This window comes from Haliaeetus leucocephalus, unplaced genomic scaffold (assembly GCF_000737465.1).
Source record: "Haliaeetus leucocephalus isolate CR32 unplaced genomic scaffold, Haliaeetus_leucocephalus-4.0 Scaffold795, whole genome shotgun sequence".
Lineage (NCBI taxonomy): Eukaryota > Metazoa > Chordata > Aves > Accipitriformes > Accipitridae > Haliaeetus > Haliaeetus leucocephalus.
Window position 1 is genome coordinate 3,460,585 of NW_010973231.1, and position 18,231 is coordinate 3,478,815.

An 18,231-nucleotide genomic window follows, 5' to 3' on the forward strand; every position below is an offset into this window, starting at 1 on the left:
AAATGGAACTCATCATTGTAATATTCTGAAATGTGTATCTTTACCTGGGCACAGGTTCATGCTGTCTTGCTAGATGAAGTGTTTCTGCTGTGGATGTGAATTCTGTCTCCCCTGTGGGGAATACCGGCTTTCCAGTGTCCCACAGGGGTTTCTTGCAGTACCGAGCCTGAGTACGCGGGTTTCCAGCCTTGGGAATGAGACAGGAGGCTCGCTAGGAGCGAGGAAGTGTCTGTCTTTGGCAACGCTGTGGTTATATTAGTTGCCATTTAAATAGTTTGATATCTAAATGATTGTTTTGTAAAGCGTGATCTCTTTGACAAAACTAACAGCTTTTTTGTACATACGTTATTTAATACACATAAGTACAATATAGCACAAGATAAGGCAACTTTAGTGCAAGGCTCCAAACTGTAACACAGGATCTTCTGGGCTGTGCTTATTCTTTTCCTAGTGGAGACATTGTATTAATAATTTTGCCACTGACGTCAAGGGGAACAGGATGTCACCCTAGATAACGACCTTAATGAAGTCAGTTTCTTAATGAAGATTAATTGTTGGGGCCCCATGCTTTGTGCATCCATGTTCAGATATCTTCCTCTGAACGCTTCACTGTCTCACAGCAAGTCTTTTGCTTCTTTGTATTTAGTATTTAGATGCCGTTTCATTAATCTGAAAGACGTGTCTTCTTCTGTGGTACTAGCAGTCCCTTGGGAGCAGCTGTGTGACGCCTGCTATGTTTGGAGATGCCAGAGCATCCCGGGCTGCAGAGGTTTGTAATGCCGGCTGGAACCCAGTGTGCTGCCTGCCGCTCTGGCTGTGCTGGCTGTGGAGGAGCATCTGGAAATTGGGTGGCAGAGACAGTCAGGCCAATAGCACGCTCGTACCATGCAGTTGTTTCCTAACTCTTTGTTAATCTACAGGTGGTTTTCCAGGACGGCATTGGTAAAGGACTAGACATTCAGTCCTTAACTGCATATAGAGCTAAAATGGGTATTTAACGTGGTTTATTTCCCCCTTCTTATTTCTCATCCTGTCAGGAGCAGTGTTCTGTACACTGATTTCATACGATAGAGTATCTAGCTGCACTGCAGTGACTGGCTTTCACTGCAGTACTGGTTTTGGTTCATACTAGCAGCATCACCAGGAAAGTGAGGAAGAGAGAGATTACCTGCACTGACAGTCAAATTGTGAGGGTTTATGCCTGAGAAATCTGGAAATAATTTTAGAGGGAGTTGAAATAAATTACCAAGGTAAGTGAAAGGTTTGTAAAGTGGCAATGATGTGTGGTTTCGTGAAGCTTAAAGAAGTAATTAAGCAAACAGAATTAAGACATTGTAATGCTATATTTACCATGTTATTTGCAATATAAAATTTTCATGAATTCTTTTACAGTGGAGACTCATCTAAATACGAGCACATAGCTAAGTGTTGCTAGGGTAGGATAAAAACAAGTAGACATAATTGGTTTTGATCTTAGTGGTTTCAAATGGATTTGAGCAAAAGACTAATGAAAAGTAGACAGCTAATCTGATAATGGCATTCACCTAAATGAGTACGGACTAAAGTCATTAACAATAATGCAGCAAGATAAAAATTGCTTTCTCCATCTTGCATTAAAATTTGTGTTATCTAAAACCACCGTGTGTGTGCATTCTTATTTCCCACCCTGGGCACGATCCACATTACTCACCAAGGCTTAAAACTCTGCAGAGATCAACAGAGGTCAATCATCGCCTGTTGATTTGCATCTACATTCAGGATTCCTTGCAGTAGTTGTCAGCCAGGTTCTGTACTGTACAAAGGACAGAAGAATGAGACTTCACTAAAAGACATCTGAAAGTCTGTGTGTTGGAGGCTCAGGAGAAAGAGGTCAGGTACACAAGAACAGCCTACGCATGCTTAAGAGTAATTTAAGCACTGAACATCCAACCCATTAAAAAAAATGCTCAAAAAAATATTAGTAAAGCTGCAGTCTGCATCTTATTAAAAATGTCCTTATGACCGTGGATGAGAAATATGGGTAAAGTGGACAGATTCTTCAAAGGCACAAGATCGAGTTAACCAGTCATCTCCCTTGCTGAGTCATCTGCTCTGGTATTTTAGTTAGTTACCCGATAAATGAACTGCTCAGTTGAGTGGAGGAAAGATGTTAGATGTTAGTGGGAGGGCCAGAGAGAAAATGCAGCTGAAGCTGGAGACTTGAGAGGGAAAAGAAGTGACTGGCTGGTAGAAGAAACCAGAGAAGGCTTTTAATCTGGTTTAAGGTTTCATAAAAGTCAGTTATGAAAGGACCCTTGCAGTTAGCAGTTTGTGTCCTATCAGGCTGATCTTTATCCCAGAGCAGTATTTCTGTTTGCAGTCTTCTCTGTTTGTTTTTGTGGTGGGGTTTTTTTGTTTGTTTGTTTTGGTTTTTTTTCATCTTGGTGATGAAGGAGCCAGTTGGAGTTCATATTCTGACCTACAATCCTACAGTCTAAATAACAGAGGAAAAGCTGTGTATGTATGTCTGAATACATATGCAGGGCATGAACTTCAATGACCAAGTCACTCTGTTTTGGTGCTTAAAGATCATCTGCTCCTCTTAAGCTTCTGCAAGGAGCTGTGTTAGGCTGATGTTGAAGTAGGCTGATGAAATGTGCCGCCTCATACGGAGAGAGAAACAGAAAATATTCTCCAAGTCTGTCCTGCCCTTTTCCTCCTTTGGTTGCCCCACACAGTGGAGAATAGCTTTAGGCAGATGTGACTGATGTAATTGTGCCAGCACCCATTCGCCAAGAGAGCTCGACTTTTCTGGACCTCTCCCAAGCCTGGTTGATTTTGCAGTAATTTACAGGGTGTATGTAAGATTGTACAGTGCTTTAGAAGGAAGGTGAGGCTTTTAATGGACCTTGTGCCATGCAAAGCGTAGGAGTCTGTGAATACCTTAAATTATCAAATACTGTGTTTTGGCTTATAGAGGACAGTGATATTTACTTGCCAAATAAAACAGACTGTTTCAAGGAAACATTTCTTGAGCTTCTCACTTTTTTTGCAGATTAGGAGATTCCACTGGCCCCTAACACATGATCTTCCAAAAATATTTTAGTTAATTAGTCATGTGTGCTATTAGCATAGTAAAAACCTATGTTAATGTGACCTAGCAGAGATTTTATCAAACCCATCAGTGTAAAAGAGGAATGTCTTCTTCAGTGCACAGCAACTGGACAGAGTAGTTCCACATTCTTTATCACTGCTCAGTGACCTGTCCTGGTGCTGGAAGGTGCAGAGCTTGCATCCCACCGTTATTAGCTAGTCAGGGCCAGCCCAGTAAGTGCCAGGGACATACTGGGAGCTTGCAGACTGCCAGAATAAAAAACCTGGTTGGAAGGAATAGCCCTTATAATCTTGTGGGGGGCTTTCTTTTGCTTGGTTTTAAACCCTTGACCCCCTATAAAAAAAAAGAGGTGATGCTCCCATATTAAGGTAAAATTAGCCTAGGTAGGATTCCTGAGCCAATGCTCTACTCATATAAAGCAGCATGGCTCTGTGCAAAGAGGCTTACTGGGGTCCCTAAAGCAGAATATTAATGCAAGGCTGTACCAGAGCTAGCAAGCCCTGTCTCTCTGAGTTCCGGCTGGTTTGGCTGGGCTAACAGTTGAGCTGCAGCATTGCAGTGGTACAGCTCACTGCTTGCTTGTAGTTACAGAGCTACCTCAGAGATAAGGCAGAGGATGTGGAGTTACCTCCAGAGTTAGATTTGCCCTTGGTAATTTTTATCTGAAGAAGAGCAATACTTCCTATGTCCATGCAACATTCAGTTAAGGAATATGTATTTTACTTTGGTAATTCCTAAAAGCCCCATGCACCCCTTCGTTTTTGTGCTCTACGGGGAAGAAGACATGTCCTAAAAAATTTACAGTCTTCAATATTCTGTTACCTCAACATTGTCTAATGGGTATCCTTTTTGCTTCCCATTCCTGTTTCAGAATTAAATATCTCTGAATTTTTTTATGGTAGACATATTGGTGATATTTTTGTTTATGAAAGTGCTTATCTCAGAGAAATAGATAAGATAAAATCCCCCCAAACTCTACTATAAAGACCTGTGTTTCTCTGTCTGTAGCATTTTGACTGTACAAGATTTTGTCCATTATATGTTCATGAGGATTGAAATGCATACTTCTGTACTTGTAAAGTTTCTTTTGCATTATCAGGGTTGGAAAGGAATTAGTTTCTTAGTATACGTTGTCTGGTTGTGGACTCTGTTCTCGATCACTTTTATCTATAAATGACAACAGCTTTTTTAAAAAATGTAAATGTTTACTTGCAGTTTTGCAAATAAGGTTTATGTGTCTCTTGCGGTGTTGGTTTTGCTTGAGTTAGGCTAGTCAGCTTGTCTTGTGTCACCGTGCAAACCTTTAGTTTGAGATTACTAAATCTAGCTAATCAACAGTAAGGCACTAGAAGAGCAAGGAGATGAAGAGGCAAAAAATGAAGGAACAAATTCCAGTAGTCAAATACTGGGCTAGTGCAGAAGTTTGCGTATGTGGCCCATGTATATATAAATACCAGAAAGATATGGAGCATAGTACATGCACTGAGTGTACAGATGTGCAATTGTTCACGTTGAGGTAACAGCTTTATCTATTATGGTTGCCTAATGACTTACAAAAAATGCTATGAAAAAAGGCTTCCTTGATGAACTCAAACATACTTCATGCATCATAAGAAATGGTGTTTAATGTGTAGTTCCTTTGATCTGTATTGCTAGATAGTGCTGCATATTTGTGAATGATTTTTGTCTAGTGTATGTGTGAGTACACACACACAGTCATAGGTATGCATATATAGGTGTGTATATGTGTGTATACACAAATGTATATACAGGTGTTACGTGTGTACATATATATACATACACAGGCAAAACATGGAAGTGTGCACAAAGATGTTTACATATAACAGGATGCACGACTACTAAGTAAAGTCAAATTTTACTGATTTTCATAATAAGGAGCTTCAGCCAATGTCTTTTAAAGTCAATGGGCATCCTTTGACTGCAGATGTGTGTGCAGAATAGATGAATTAGAAGTGAATGATGAAAATATGAGCATGCAGTAAAGGTACAGATACTGAAATTTAAACTGAAAATGGGCACTTAACATGAGAGCGAAGTTCATTGATTGTAAGTGTGCCATGTTGTGGTGAAGGGCAAGTTGATGGATTTGTCATTACAGCTCAGCTGATGTACATCAGATTTTTTCCATTCTCTAAAGCTGCATCAGGTTAGGCCTAATGACAGGCTTGATGCTTATTTTTTGACATGCTTAGAATGAAAAACAAATTCTTCTTTCTCTTCCTGTGGTGCTAAAATGTGCTCTTTGATGATGCTTTGGTGAATTCTGAAATTCTTCCTTGAAGTTAATTGTCAGCCTTAAAAACTGCCTGTGTACTTGCATTTCTCTTTGACTGATGATTACTTCTCTCACCCAAGCTAAATACTAGCTAAGAGAATAGCTTTTTGTATGTGTTATCACAGGTGGGAGAGAGAACAGCTAAAGCTTTTGATTTGCTTTCCAAGCATAATTGGTACCTTACAGAGACATAGCATATCTCCTGTTGTTTTCCTGTATAAATTTTAACACATACGTTGTTATTATGGCTCTTCAAAAACATGAAACAACTTGTCCTTTAGTCAATCTTGGTCTAAACACAGTATCGTCATAAGGAGGGGATAGGATGTGTCAGAAAAGAGAAGGGGCTCTGCCTGTGTGCTCTCTGAACAGCCTGGTGGAGTGGGATTAGCAAGTTGAGGGAGATAAGATGCATGTTGTCCACGGACCTGTGGAGGTCTGCATGTCTGACTGACGGTGTGGGGAAAGGAATGAAGTGACGACAGAGTACTGCACAAAGAAGGCAAACGGGGAAAAGCAGACAAGGGCTTTTTTTTCCTGCTTTGTGCTTTTGGTTACTGGAATCCTAATGTTTTTGCAACAATACTTGGTTAAATGGTTTCAGACAGAATTGACTTTTTGTTTTGCCTGTCTGTACTCCTTTTAAGGAATGCTGCTCTTAGGAAAACAAAGATATTTGAAAGGTTAGAGATGTCCAAGAAAATGGCCTTTTAGAAAAGAGGACCTGTGTTGCTTTTCCTAGCAGTGGAAGAGATGGTCTGTTTATTAAACTGTGCATATCATATGATGCTTCATATTTTTCCATTTGATTTCCTGTAGGGTGATTTCACTTGGAACAGCATGTCAGGGCGCAGCGTTCGGCTGAAGTCAGTTCCCGTTCAAAGCCTCTCGGAGCTGGAGCGTGCTCGGCTGCAGGAAGTGGCTTTTTATCAGTTGCAGCAGGACTGTGACCTGGGCTGTCAGATTACTATCCCTAAAGGTAAGGGCTTGATAAACCGTCTCTGTTTAGACTGCTAAGCCACTGACTTCATATCGCAGCAATAAAAGGGAGAAAACACTACATTGTTTATTCCACAGACATTGTCTTCTATTTCATTTTTGCTTAACCATAGTAACTACATAAAAAACAACTAGTAAAGTTTGTCTGCTGCGTCCAATTTGGGCCACCTGGGGTGGGATCGTCTGATCAAGGACAGATGTCTGCAGGGTAGATAATCTAAATCAGACCTATTCATGCTAGGATGTCTTGATATTCAGTTGAGAGAAAAAGGCTTTTCTTACGCTTCCTGACATCCAAAAGTACGTGTCTGTGTAGGTCAGACAGATCATGCCATAGAATTGGCTTTTTCACTCTGTATCGTATTGGCTCTGGAGGAAGCCAAGTATCACTAGTTCAGACAGACAGTGAAGACACCTGCATCAATAAGATGAATCCTACCCAAGTTTTCCTAGACAGTGGTGCTTATTTCCTAGAAAACAAGTTAATCTTCAGCATAAAACATTGAACTCCTAAGGAACAGGAGATTAATTGAAAAGGAGAAGCTCAGCTATCAGAATCCTAATGCAGGATACATGCAGGTAGTAGACCTGTACTTAGGTTACTGTGGAAGAGATCTAAACCTCACTAAAAGTAACGTGAAAGTTTCCATTGTTTCCTGTAGGCTGGAGATCAAGCCTAGCAAAGATAGCTGTTGTGCAATCATCTGCAAATCTGGTTTTCCTGTTGTTTCTTTCCAATTGTTGTATACTTATTTAAGGAGTAACAAGGGACCACTGAATTCTCACCTTTGGGTATGAGCAGAAGTACTGTGTGGTAGCACATATGCAGTGATGCCACAGGACTAGTTTTTTAATTAATCACAGTTAAGCAGAAAAAAGTTGTCCAGTCTATGAAAATAATGGTGTGGAAAAGAACAAATGTGAAAGACATCGGCTTACATAGTCATCAACTTTTTAGGATCTGCAGAAAACTCCTGCCAAAACCAACAAAGTCCAACTTACCAATTACAGCAGGGCATCAGTTTGTAGCAAGATGGATATGATCAACTTCTTCAAGCCCCACCACAGTGCCCCTGGTCCCTCAAAAATTGTTCCATCAATATGAAAACAATTTTACAGGGCATTCATAGGAGGAACTGGATACCTAAGGGCACTGCAATATTTTCTGGCAGTCTGAACTGCCACTGGCAGTTCCAGTGGGAGATGAATATATATATATGGAGCTAATACCACCCAAGACAATAAAGTATACATATTCATAGAAACATAGAATAGTTTGGGTTGGAAAGGACCTTTAAAGGTCATCTCGTCCAACTCCCCTGCAATGAGCAGGGACACCTTAAACTAGACTGGGTTGCTCAGAGCCCCGTCCAACCTGACCCTGAATGTTTCCAGGGATGGGTCACGTACCACCTCTCTGAGCAACCTGGGCCAGTGTTTCACTACCCTCACTATAAAAAATTTCTTCCTTATATCTAGTCTAAATCTACCCTCTTTGAGTGTAAAACCATTACCCCTTGTCCAATGGTAATAGGCCCTGCTAAAAAGTTCATCCCCATCTTTCTTATAAGCCCCCTTTAAGTACTGAAAGGCTGCAGTAAGGTCTCCCTGGAGCCTTCTGTTCTCTGGGGTGAACAACCCCAACTCTCTCAGCCTTTCTTTACAGGGTAGGTGTTCCAGCCCTCTGATCATTTTTGTGTCCCTCCTCTGGACCCGCTCCAACAGGTCCCTGTCTCTCCTGTGCTGAGGACCCCAGAGCTGGACGCAGAACTGCAGGTGGGGTCTCACCAGAGCAGAGCAGAGGGGCAGAGTCACCTCCCTCGACCTGCTGGCCACGCTTCTTGTGATACAACCCAGGATACAGTTGGCTTTCTGGGCTGCAAGCGCACATTGCTGGCTCGTGTCCAGCTTTTCACCCACCAGTACCCCCAAGTCCTTCTCTGCAGGGCTGCTCTCACTCCCTTCATCCCCCAGCCTGTATTGATACAGGGGGTTGCCCCAACCCAGGTGCAGGACCTTGCACTTGGCCTTGTTGAACCTCATGAGGTTCACATGGGCCCACTTCTTGAGCTTGTCCAGGTCCCTCTGGGTGACATCCTGTCCCTCAGGTGTGTCAACCGCACCACTCAGCTTGGTGTCATCTGCAAACTTGCTGAGGGTGCGCTCAATCTCATCGTCTGTGTCAGTGATGAAGATATTAAACAGTACTGGTCCCAATACGGACCCCTGAGGGACACCACTTGTCACTGATTTCTGTCTGGACATTGAGCCATATTGGGAAACTTTGAGCTTTGGAGAGTGAATACTATTTTTGTGTTCTCCTTGCTGTTTTCTGCTGGGACTGCCATGAAAGGCCAACCAGCTGTGAAAACCAGGGTCTCTTCCCAGTCAACCCACCTTTCCTCTGCAAGATCCTTTGGAGTCACAGGCAACTTGGCACAGTGCTGCCAGGGCTTGCAGACTAGGATCTGTTGAATCTTTCAGGTTTGGATCACACACAGTTTTTATTTTCACAGCATGTATATACACAGGTAAATATATAATGAGTAATTAATTTTGGATATATTGAATCTGAAAAGTGTAATTTTAAGCATAAAAACTAGATAAGAATAATATAAGTTCTGGTGAAGCTACTTAAAATAAAAGAAGCTTCAGAAAGTCAGGAATCCGGGTTCCCATTTCATCTCTACTGCTGGGCCCATCGTTTCATGTATCTTTTGTTTCAGTTTGGATGAGAAATAAATTAACTATTCAGTTCTGCTGTTCAGGTTAGATGTACCAGTGAGATTATTGAGAAAAGGCAAATTATTTCACACCTGCATACTTGCTCTGAATGACCAGATCAAGAATTTTTCTGTGTTCTAAGGTATGCAAGGTGAATGAATAGCCAGTGCCATTGAGTTTTAAAACACTGTAGTACCATCTGTCGAAGGAAATGGAGGTAATAGCTAGAATTCAGGTACATCTAGTATTTAACTGTCCATCCTTTTTCTAAGTTAGCACCAATTTTGGCATATTGGAATAGGTATAAATAATAATTGTTCTGTCACTCCATCGTGCTACATCTGTGCTGGCGCTTTGGTGGGAGAGTAAGAATCTACTGTATTCTTAAATTACTACAGGTTGGTTTAGGCCCTTTGCAGAGACACTCTGAAGTCCACCTTGTGTTCCCATCACTCTTGAATGGTGTGGAATGAAAATGTATGGTAAGAGGGTCTGTACCTGTGTAGCCATCCAGTTGATTTGCTAACATCACAGGACTGTGTAAATGGAGAATTTCAAGTTTTAGCAGTGAGGCTGCTGCGTTTAACTGGCTTGAGCACTTTGGGCATAACTCCATTACAGCCATTTATGCCTCAAGTTAAAAACAGACTGAAGGCTGTTAATCATTTTCTATTTAAAAAAAACATGACACGTAGAGCTAATACTGTCTGTTTGAGAAAGCTGGAGGAGCTCTCTAGGATTGAAGACATCCAGGCATAGAAAAATATGCTTTACAGCTCTCTTCTACTTCAGAGAATACCACATGAAAATATTAAGGAGCTGGGAGGTTAGTGGGACAATCAATGGATTAGAAAATATAGAAAGCTGCTTTAAAAGTTGGGATTCTTTGTGGTTCCTTGACTGTTCTTCAAAACTTGTGAGTGAATGACATTAGAACATACTCGTGCCTGCTGGGCATTTGCTTCCTGCAGGCATTGGAGTAATTACATTTACTGGCACGGGTATTGTGGAAAGTAAAAATTCATTGTTCTTGGGTAACAAGTGTTTGTGTCAAACATGCTTGCATGGAAGTTAAGTGAGAGTACAGAAGCATCTGCCTTATCTTTACAATCATTATCTTTACAATCACAATCAGGCCTTATTGGTTGCTGCTTCATAATGTTTCAGTCCTCCCATGCTCAGAAACCCCCTTTGTCACAGCAAGTGCAGTTAGTTAACACTTTTAGGGCACATCTGGCTATTCCCACACTTGCAGAGGAATGAGTAGAATGTAATACCTCATATGCAATCCCTCTCCTCCGCTGTGTTGCAGCCATTAGTGTTAATGAAGCGCATTACTGACATGTCTTAGTTAAATATCTTGTGGTCACAGAGAGGGGACCACCTCCCACAGGAATTTATTTAACCAGCATGTCATTTAAAATACGCTATGATTGCACTGCAGTAGGCAATTAGAATGAATTCAAATTGATCAAGACTTACTATTTTTATATGTATGACAGAGATGCTTGAGGTTTGTTTCTTGTTCTCTTGTTTTTTCTGCCTCATATCTGTCTTTCAGATTCTGTAATCAACATCTTTCTCAGCTCCCATGTCACTCCCTTATCTGCCACCAGTAACTATAGCAAGAATCATTTATCCTCTCTGGGTTAATGTGTTAAGTTGCAAGAGGCTATAATTTCCGAGCAGAGCATTACACAGTTTCTCCATCAACGCAATTACTCTGTGAAAGATTTTTAATTTGTTGCCTGATGCTCTGAATGGCACAACAGTACGATTCTGGTGAAACTTCTTTACAGCTGCTGTTTAGAATATACTGTGTTTTTCTCAATTTCAAGGAAGTCAATCTTCTCTTTATAATGGGAGGAAAAAAAGACCTGTGATGAAATTCATTTCACATGTGCATACATTTTGGCAACTTTCCAGTTGTGTATGTCTTTGTATGCAAGTAGTGAGGAAAGAAATGAGCCTTTTACACCATGTCTTCACAAAAAAAAATTGGTAACTCAAGTCAGATAGCTTTTTCAAAGTAAAACCAGGATCAAAGCAGGAGAGGAGCTCCTTTTTTTCTCCTCTGTTCATAGGCTCCAGGTAGCTCTTGAGCAAAAGAGGTATTGAATGAAGCTTGTTTGGAGTGGTTTCCTAAATACCTCATGGTTGTAACTTTCCTCTCTTTCCCAGTCCTGTCCCACTTCACTGAGCCTGTGTTTGGGAGCACTGGTAGGCACTGCAAGGCTTTATCAGGTAGAGCAAACGGAATTAGGGCTGGAGCCCTAATTCAACTCCTCGGGCATCTGGCTGGGTTTTAAGGTACGATCTGAACCTATTATTAGGGACTTGAAGAGAGTTAGGGAGCCAGGGCCCACAGTTCCAGTTTTGACCTCTTTATTCAAGAAGAGACTGTGACTGCTCATGTTCTCGCCAGCCCCCAACAAGATGTGCTGCTGTCTTCCCAGCTTTGGAACGGGGCTGGAGGAGTTGTGGAGGGAAAGGATAAACGAGGAAAAAAAAAAGAAATGCTCAATGGTAATTCTGAATATTGCTTAGATAAGTGTGCATTTACCAGTAGGGCATGCAGATATAAATGGCTGAGCTGCTTTTTGTGGTTGCTCATTAAGAAGATAAGTAAGGGGGAGATACAGGGATGATTAGGAAGTAATGAAGCTTGTGTAAATACAAGTGTGGAAAAAAGAAAAGAGAAGATGAGAGGATCACTAGAAAATAAATGCTATCTGCAAACTGTTGAATCTGCAGGGCCTATATTCTGAGACATCTATAGGCACTGATTTTTTGTTGTGAAAATTGGGGAAATATCTATCGAGAAGTGGGAAAAATATGTACGTATGTTTTGGGTTTGTGTGGCGGGGTTTTTTTGGCAGCAGGGTAGGGTCCGCAGGGCCGGCTCCTGAGAGAAGCTGCTGGAAGCTCCCCCGGCTCCAAGCCGGACCCGCCTCTGGCCCAGGCCGAGCCCCTCAGGGACAGTGGAAACACGGGTGGGAGAGCAGATTTAAGAGGGGAAACCTGCAGGGAGTGGGGGATTGGAACGGGAGAGGAACCCCTCTGTGGGTACCGAGGTCAGGGAGGAAGGCAGGAGGGGATGCCCCCGCAGCCCGCGGTGAGGCGGCAGGCTGTCCCCCCCAGCCCCTGGAGGGGAGCGGAGGCCCCCCAAGATGGCCGCCACTCCATGGGGAAGCCCACGCTGGAGCAGGCTGGGACTGAAGGACTGCAGCCCGGGGAAAGGACCCACACCAGGGAGGTGTGTGTGGAACTGCAGCCTGCGGAAGGGACCCACGTTGGAGACTTTCATGAAGGACTGTCTCCCATGGGAGACACCCCACGGCGGAGCAGGGCCTGAGTGCGGAGGCCTCCTCTCCCTGAGGAGGAAGGAGCGGCAGAGACCAGGGGTGAGGAACCGACCCCAGCCCCCATTGCTGGGGGGAGGAGGGAGAGAGAACCGGGAGTGGGGCTGAGGTAGGAAGGAGGGAGGGATGGGGGGAAGGTGTTCCAAGATTCAGTTTTACTTCTCAGTATCCTTGTTTTGATCTGATTGGTAGTAAATTAAATTGCTGTTGTTTCTTCCCCAAGTTGAGCCTGTCTTTTGCCCATGCCCATAAGTGGTGAATGATCCCTCCCTGTCCTTGTCTCAACCCACGAGAGTTTCTTTATATTTTCTCCTCATCCCACCATGGCCAGGGAGGAGGAGTGAGCAAGTGGCTGTGTGGTGCTTTGTCACCAGCTGGGCTTAAACCACGACAAGGTACTACCAGTGTTCAGAGAAGTGGACATGCTGTAGCTGAATTGTTGCAGAAAGCTTGACCATCCCATGAAAGTCCTCAAAAGTATTTTTTGAAATTGGCTTAGAGGTGATTTAGCATGTGATTAAGCTCATCAAACTGTAAGCTGACCAAAGACTTGTAAACAGTGGTTCATGCTAAATGACAGTGCATCTCAGTGAAAATAAGGGCCAAACTGGATATGCAGCAGATATTTAGAAGTTTGCAATTCTATCTGTTTGCTGCTTTTTTCTTTGACCTAGAAAATTGTCCAGATTGAACTATTAGGCCTGGATTTCTCATATACTAATTTCTCGTTTCTTCTTTGAAAACTCATGTGTTGGAAGGGAAGGACAATGCAGGGATGTGGATACAGGAGGAACGGGTAGGATCTGTACATCTTCCAGGCCCAGTTCTCTACAGCACTGTGTGTCCTGGGGCTGCCATGTGCCATAGAGCCAGCTCCTCCTCGCCTCTGTGAAAGAGGCCTCTCTGCTGTCATTAAAATGGTGTGACAGCCACTGTCAGCCGAGTCCAGCTATCTTTCTTATTCGTATAGGTTGGGTGAAGTCCTGACTTTTCATCTGAGTTTTGACCTCTCCTGATGTTGATGTTCACGATAGGTACCGCACTCCCGAGGAACTTTTGTTGATCTCGGTAGTGCAGAAGCGTAGGAGCAATATATGTTTTCTCATGGATTTGTTTTCCTGTACAATGACAAGCAGAAATTTGGCCCATGTCTCTAGTAACTCAGATAGAATTGGCATCTTTGCTTCTAATCTTGGCAGCAAGTTTTTGACTTCTGATCTACCTCTTTGTATAGAAATAGCCACATTCAAATCCCCATATATCGACGATGTTTTGTGTTTTATGGATTTTCTTATTTGTTGTAACTTTGTCCTTTGTGACAGCACAAGTTGGGACGTGTTTTCTTGATAGTGTCGACAAAGAATAATGGAGAACAGTTGATGTTTTCACATGAATAAATCTCTTGCAGTTCCAGAAGTCGCTCAGTTATGTTTCTCACTGGTAATACTGTCCTATGCTGTAGCCACACAGGCAACATTGCTGCACAGTAAGCCTCTTGGTATAATTAGGTAAACTGCATTATTACTGCATTAATAATCTAGTTGCCTGCATTGTATTGTCCTGGGATGCAAAAGAAGCATGTCATGTATGTGTCTGTGCAGCAAAATAGAAAAATCATGTGCTGTTATCACACCAAATGTAATCTCTAAAACTCTGGGGAAGGGTTGTGGCTAGTAGAGGGCTTAGAGTTACAAGCATGTCAAGTCTTCTGGGCTAGGAATTTCCCCCAGGGAGTTTCCATCCTCCTTTCTCTTGCCTCTTCCATAGCCAAATACAGATGGGCTTCTTGATAAAGGGGAAGAACTGATGCCTCAAGTTGGGTCTGAGAAAACAATTTAGCAGGTGCTGTCAACTACTCAAAAGTGTATATGATATTCTGCCATTGAATTTCTTTGACAAGTTATAGGTATTGCTACTCATGTCTGTTTAATACTGCTTTTAATTTTATAAAGCAGAGGTGTTACCAGTAGTGCTTGTTACCACAGCACTGCCCAAGGTCACTTTTAGAAGAAAACATTCTACTTATTCTTGCCCAACCTTGGCTGCTAGGGCTGGGGTAGAGCGTTGGCAGGAACCCCTTGGGAAGAGGGTGAAGACATTGGCCCAGTGGGGAAGCAAGGGATCTTAATAGATTATGGGGAAGAAGCAGATACAATTTTCTTCTTTTACACAAAATTGCTGTAACCTATTCAGAGGCTTTATATTTGTGTTATAAAAGCATGCTACACGTTGCCACTTGTGATGGATTATTTTGCTTTTTGTTGGTAGGTAGGCATTTGTTATTGATTCATATGCTGCCTCCCACTTTGGGAGCACAGGCTGCCTGCCTCGCAGTCTCAGCTTCTGCAGGAAGAAGAAACAGTACGCAGGTAATCGTACTGGTCGGTACCCATTTTTCTCGCACAGTGATTGTGCACTGGTTCAAGCATAGCAACTGAGAGCACACAGACCAAACTGCTCCCTTTTTCTCTCCCCACCTTGTTAATTGTCAGACAACAGTGGTGATTCTGAGAGTTACCAGGCTAAACTAGCAAGGTGGTGTAAAGGCATGTGTATTGCCATTGCCTGCAGAGTGCAACTCGGACTTAAAACTGACTTCAGACACCAAAGAGAGAGAACAGGCACACAGAGCGCATATCTGCTTGTGTGTTAGCTTTGTTTTGATTTGTTTTGACAAGCTTGGGGCAGCCTATGATTATTCATTAAGACATCAAACAAAAGTTGTGAAGCATTTTCATACATATCAGCCTGGAGACTATTGTTATACAGCTGCAGCTGATCATTGCAGCTGCATGTTTGAAATTACCTACTGGAAAGAAGTGCCTTTCATGGGCTGATAATAAGAAAATAGAGAAGCACGTTTATTTTTCTTCTGAAAGGTGGTTGTTGCAGTAGTTACAACTAGGACAACTACCTGTGTTTATATTGCACTCATCCATAAGAGCTCCAGCTATGAATCAAGGCTCTGTTTTGATGTAGACAACTGTGCAGTGGTTTTGGCCACCAGAACTTAGTCTCAGCACAAGTTGGGGGCAAGGGAACAGTGAGCGAGACCGAGGATGTTTGTGGGTGGGTTAACCGCTGAGGGGCTTTTCAATACAGGAGAAGTGGTGACCAGCAGGATGAAACCTGGCTGATACGATCATTGCCCCTCAGTTCCAGAAAGGTTCAAGAAATCAAAAGACCTGCTTTTGAGAGAGCTGCCCCTTGCCCCGCTGATTTGTGAATTTAAGTATCCCCTGAATCCTATAAGAAGTATATGTGCTCAAAGAGTGGATCATTTTATAGCTGTGTTTAATCTTAGCTTAGCAGATCTATCAGCTTAAGGTAGCATCAGCAGATGTATCAGTTTAAGCTTGCAGAATTGATGAGGCCTCTTGATATCCTAATGTTCATCCTGAAGTAGATGACACATTCAGAGTAACTCTTGAAGATGGGGAAGGAGAAGATACTAAAAGGACTCAGAAGGACCAGGAATCAGAAAGGGTTCTTGCGATGAAGAAAGTTGTGGGACTAGTCAATTATGAGGCACTGAGGTAGGGGAAAACTAGGTATTCCCTTTTATTCTCCAAAAAAAGGGGAAAGAAATGAAAATTCATGTTGAATTCTCATATTAAAGTTTGTAAATATTAATTTAACGTGGATGGAGTAGAATTTCAGTCAGCAAGGGGAATATATCATCTAGGTTTTGCACAGACCTTTACAGAATCTCATTGTTTTACATATTAGACATTTTTGGTTCTAACCTCCTAAATTATTTCAGGCCAGAATTTCAGATGTGAGAAGGTTGATACGGGAGCTTTTATTTGTGTGTGCACTAGATCAGATTTGAGAGGCCTGGGCTCACTCAGTTTAGAAGTTCTACCAGGCAAGAACCCTAGAAGTATCTTATTTTTCATATGTCATTCTTTTCTTATCATTAATAATAACGAATCCCAGTATTAACCCATGTTTCAGTAGAGTATTACAAGGATGCTATCAAACTTCATTTTTTGTAGGAAGACTGTTAGCACAAGAGTTCAGTCCTGTATCTTCAAATTGACGTGGTGAAATGTCTTTGTTCCAATCTCATCTTCAAAATACAAGATTGATGTATCTAAGATTGAATATTGAGGTTATGTGTTGGCCCAGGACTATTAACAGATCAAATGCAACAGATTGTAGTACATGCAGTAGGCTGGGCTAAGGCCAGAACATCCATCTCTGATGAATTATCTTGCTTTTGTTGGCTTGGGTCACAACCTTAACATTATGTTGATGTAGTGTTTTGGTTTTCACATGCACCACGTGCCAAAGTATATTTACGCTTTGGTACAAGTGTAGCATACGTTTACTTTGTACCTTTGGGTTTATTTTAATGTTTCTCAAATATTTTGGAGAGAAAATCCAAAAGTGAGCTGCAGAATTTGTCTTCACTTTCCAGAACTGACAATAAACATGTTACCTAGCTATTTTAGCAAGTGTACCAAATGTAATAAAAGAGATTAACTGCCTTTACTAAGAAGACTGTTTCCTGTGTTACTGTGTTGATGCCACCTATGACAAGAATGTATATCCACACAATTTCTTATTGTTAACAGCAATTAGGTCATACATAGTGGTCATTACACAGTAGTTTCAGTAATTACAGCACATGTTCCACTTTCTGAGGGAATTGATTTTTTTAGACTTACTGAGACATTTGGGGAAAGAGAAGGTAATCCTTAATATTATTGCCAAATCTAGTTTTCAGTTCATTCGATTAGTTGTAATTAATATGATTGAAGGTTGGGTTTAGAAACCTAAATGCAGTCTGGTTATTTAAGGGAAGATACTGCTTATGCTGTTTGAACATGTGCTGTTGTACAGTTTTGCATGCAAGTTTTTTAGCCAGTTCCGCCAGGTGTGTGACACTGTGCGTCTGCTCACAAAAGTGAGCATTAGTCTTCTGTACAACTTGCCTTAGTAAAGTGAATTTGAAGGAGCAGGGCTGGATAAGTGTGTGATTACAGACTGAGCGCTGAGTCAAGCCCATCCCTGCAATGAAAGAAAACATACGTAGTTGGGCTTTCTGAATTTTTATTGTTCATTGGTGCACTTTGCCCCCAATACATTCCAGTTAAGCTCTGAATAAAAACTGGAATTCAGAGTTACGCGTTCTCTGCTTCTTGTTTGTTTTGGCAGGGAGTAGTTTTTTGGATCTGTTTTTTGCTTACGTTACTCACCATTGTATTTCATTATTCATTTTCCTTAACACCAAGAGTGAATACGATTTTTATCTGGATTTGCATTTTTGTGAGGGCTCCAAACTGCTCGTTGTTTTTAATCACTGGACATGTTATATACTTTGTAGGCTGTTGTAACAGTGGAAGGCATCTAAGTAAACTGTAGCCTATACTTTGTGGAGCTATGGGATTACAGACTGGATGCTTTTGAGTTGGCATCAGTATATCTTTTAAGCAAAGAGGCTTATTACCACCCATCCTAATGCCAGCCTCTGCCAATTCTTCTCATATAAATACTCTCTCTAACATGATCCTGTGAGTCCAAGGATTTTCTTTCAATATAGCAGTGTTCATGAAGATTGTATTATAGACAAGCAAAACTGCGAGCTAAATTCTGCTCCTTTATATACTACATTAGTAAATCTTGGATATACTGTATCAGGCTTGCCATATCAGACTTGGTCAGAGATGAAAACTGTGTATCTTGTTGATTTTTAGATGGAAGCTTCTCCCCCCCCCCCCCTCTTCGGCCGCAGCGGGGGTGCGGGGAAG

General features: G+C 41.9%; 1 protein-coding gene across 1 annotated transcript in view; it reads left to right on the forward strand.

Annotated features, from left to right (window-relative positions):
• The window catches only part of ARHGAP6 (Rho GTPase activating protein 6), a 338,151-nt gene that overhangs the window by 264,461 nt on the left and 55,459 nt on the right, over positions 1 to 18,231 (forward strand). Inside the window, exon 2 of the mRNA XM_010581575.1 lies at positions 6,210 to 6,369. Coding sequence (XP_010579877.1) covers positions 6,210 to 6,369 — 160 coding nt within the window. The remainder of the gene's footprint in view (positions 1 to 6,209; positions 6,370 to 18,231) is intronic.